The 2,279-nt window shown below is 50.0% G+C and overlaps 1 protein-coding gene across 1 annotated transcript in view; it reads left to right on the plus strand.

Moving 5' to 3' along the window:
- The first annotated feature begins 1,590 nt into the window (after window positions 1–1,590).
- MICU2 (mitochondrial calcium uptake 2) overlaps window positions 1,591–2,279 on the plus strand; it is a 116,991-nt gene continuing 116,302 nt past the window's right edge. Inside the window, exon 1 of the mRNA XM_012641663.1 lies at window positions 1,591–1,817. Within this exon, the coding sequence (XP_012497117.1) occupies window positions 1,608–1,817 (210 nt within the window). The 5' untranslated portion in view covers window positions 1,591–1,607. The remainder of the gene's footprint in view (window positions 1,818–2,279) is intronic.

A 2,279-nucleotide genomic window follows, 5' to 3' on the forward strand; every position in this document is an offset into this window, starting at 1 on the left:
TTCCTATAAAACATCTCTCTTAATCCTCCACCCCAAACTGTAAGAGAGTTGTTTGCAGATGAGAAAATTGAGATCCAGAGAGATTAAATACCTTACCCCAAATCACAGTGATCATCTCCCAAACCGTGAGAAAGTTGTTTACAGATGAGAAAATTGAGATTCAGAAAGATTAAATAACTTGCCCCAAATCACAGTGATCATCCTAGTAGAGCCAGGATTCAAACCTTGAGGTCTGGCTTACAAGTCTGTGCACAGTGAGTCTCGTCTACTTGCTTCCTGCCTGGAAAGGCACATTGAAAGTGATTTCAGCTGCTGTGAGAAAGTGCGGAAGCTTTGACTGTAGATTAATTTAGACAAGCTGGCTAAGAGACAGGGAACAAAGATGAAGGGTGGATAATAACAAAATGATCCAGGGAACTTCCATTGAGTGATCGAATTAGATTTAGCATGACAGTTGGTTTTTTTTGTTTTTTATTATTATTTTTTTCTATTTTGCAAAACTTCAAGGTGACAGCGATTATACAATCAGGAGTCTTGGCACCTTTCACTTTGGCTCCGGTACTGCATGTCCAAGTAAAGCTTCTAATAGCTAGGGACATTTCAGTGGCTGAACGAAGAATGTGTTAAATAAGTTTACTCAGGAAAATTAAAGACCAAAGAATGCAGAATCAGAGTCTATGAAATAAAGCCAAGTCTTCTGCCTCAGCTAAACCATTTCTTATCACCAGTGGAACAACCTGGACTGAAGTATTGTTCCAAGCCTGCGCTAGGGGAAATACCCGGGTCGCTGTTGATAGGGACAGAGGGTGGTGTGCTGCTGCTTCTTACTTTTTGTTCCAGGTGGTATAAAAGCCACCATCAAACACTTTATTGAAACAGAATTTAAACTCAACATTCAGCAAACACCGATTGTCTGAGATAAAGAGAGTGTTTTGTCAGGGAGTTCTTAAGAAACTCTAAGTTAGAAGGCTGGGTTAAGGTATGATTTAGCAGAAATGAAAGAAAAGTCAAGACTGTGAGCATAGGAAGGAACGAACAACGAACAAGACAGAGGGGGAGGAGACTATTTTAAAATATGTTTGACGGTTTTGCAAGATGAAAAGAGTTGTGCAGATGGATGGTGATGATGGTTGTGGAAAATGCAGAACTTTTCAGTTCCATACCCCAACCACTACCCTTAAGGGGGTTGGATTCTACGCTTACGATCATGGCCATCGAAAAGGCAAAGGACTCAATTAATCACAATTAACGCCCTTTATTGTCAGAAGCGCCTGCCTCGCACCAGATGCACTTTTCTGTCTAGAGCCCATCATTCCACTACTCGACCAATAGGATGACATACTTCCCCTTATGGTAAGGGTGGGACCGTCCTACACGGTAGAGGGCACTATCTTGTCTTGCATTGGGAAGGCCTGTCTAAGTTGTTTCCACACTTCCCAGTTATCCCATCCCCACTGCCGCGTCGGAAGGCCCCTGAACCGAGCGTCGCCTCGGCAGCCGCACACTACGAGCCCGCCCGGGAGACGTGTCGAAGGCCTGCCGGATCTCGCGAGAGCCGCTGCCGCGCGGGAGTTCTCAGGTCGTAGGGGCGCGGCGCTTCCGCAAAGATGGCGGCGGCTGCAAGCGTCGGCGCTCGGCTGGCGGTCTGGGGCGAACGACTGCGGCGCGGGCTCGCCGCCGGCCGACGGACTGTGCCGAGCCCTGGCCCCTTGGCGGCGGCAGTGGCCGGCGCGGCCCTGGCAGGAGCAGCAGCTGCCTGGCACCACAGCCATGTGAATGTCGCGGCGCGCGAGGGCAGCCTCAGCGTCCTACCTCAGGTATGGGACGGGCACTTTCTGGGAGCCGCAGCCAAGCTCCTCCCTCCTCGGACGCGCCTTGGCTGGGATGGGTCGGGATCTGCGCGCTCTGCCTGCCTTCCGCACCGGGGTTGGGGCGCCGTCGCGGGAGACCCCCGACGGGGAGAACGTACTCCTCTCTGGACTCGGCCCCCACCAGCAGCCCCGAGGGCACCCCAGGCCGGTGACAGGAGATTCAGCCTCCCGCCGGAGAATCCCACGGTAGCCGAACGCCAGGGACAACAAACCGCCGCACAGATTTGGTGCTGTTGAGTGTGGGCGTGTCTTAATTCAGAATTTCTCTGTCGCACCTTCGTCGACCTTTCTAAAGGTTTTACGACCTCTTTGTATAGCGTGAAGTTGTTCTAATAGATGTCATGAAAATGTCAACCATAAAAATTAACCGGTTGGTAATTTCCAGATTTTCCTGTCAACTTTAAGAAA

The sequence above is a fragment of the Propithecus coquereli genome, unplaced genomic scaffold (genome assembly GCF_000956105.1).
Source record: "Propithecus coquereli isolate 6110/MARCELLA unplaced genomic scaffold, Pcoq_1.0 Scaffold168, whole genome shotgun sequence".
Classification (NCBI taxonomy): Eukaryota; Metazoa; Chordata; class Mammalia; order Primates; family Indriidae; genus Propithecus; species Propithecus coquereli.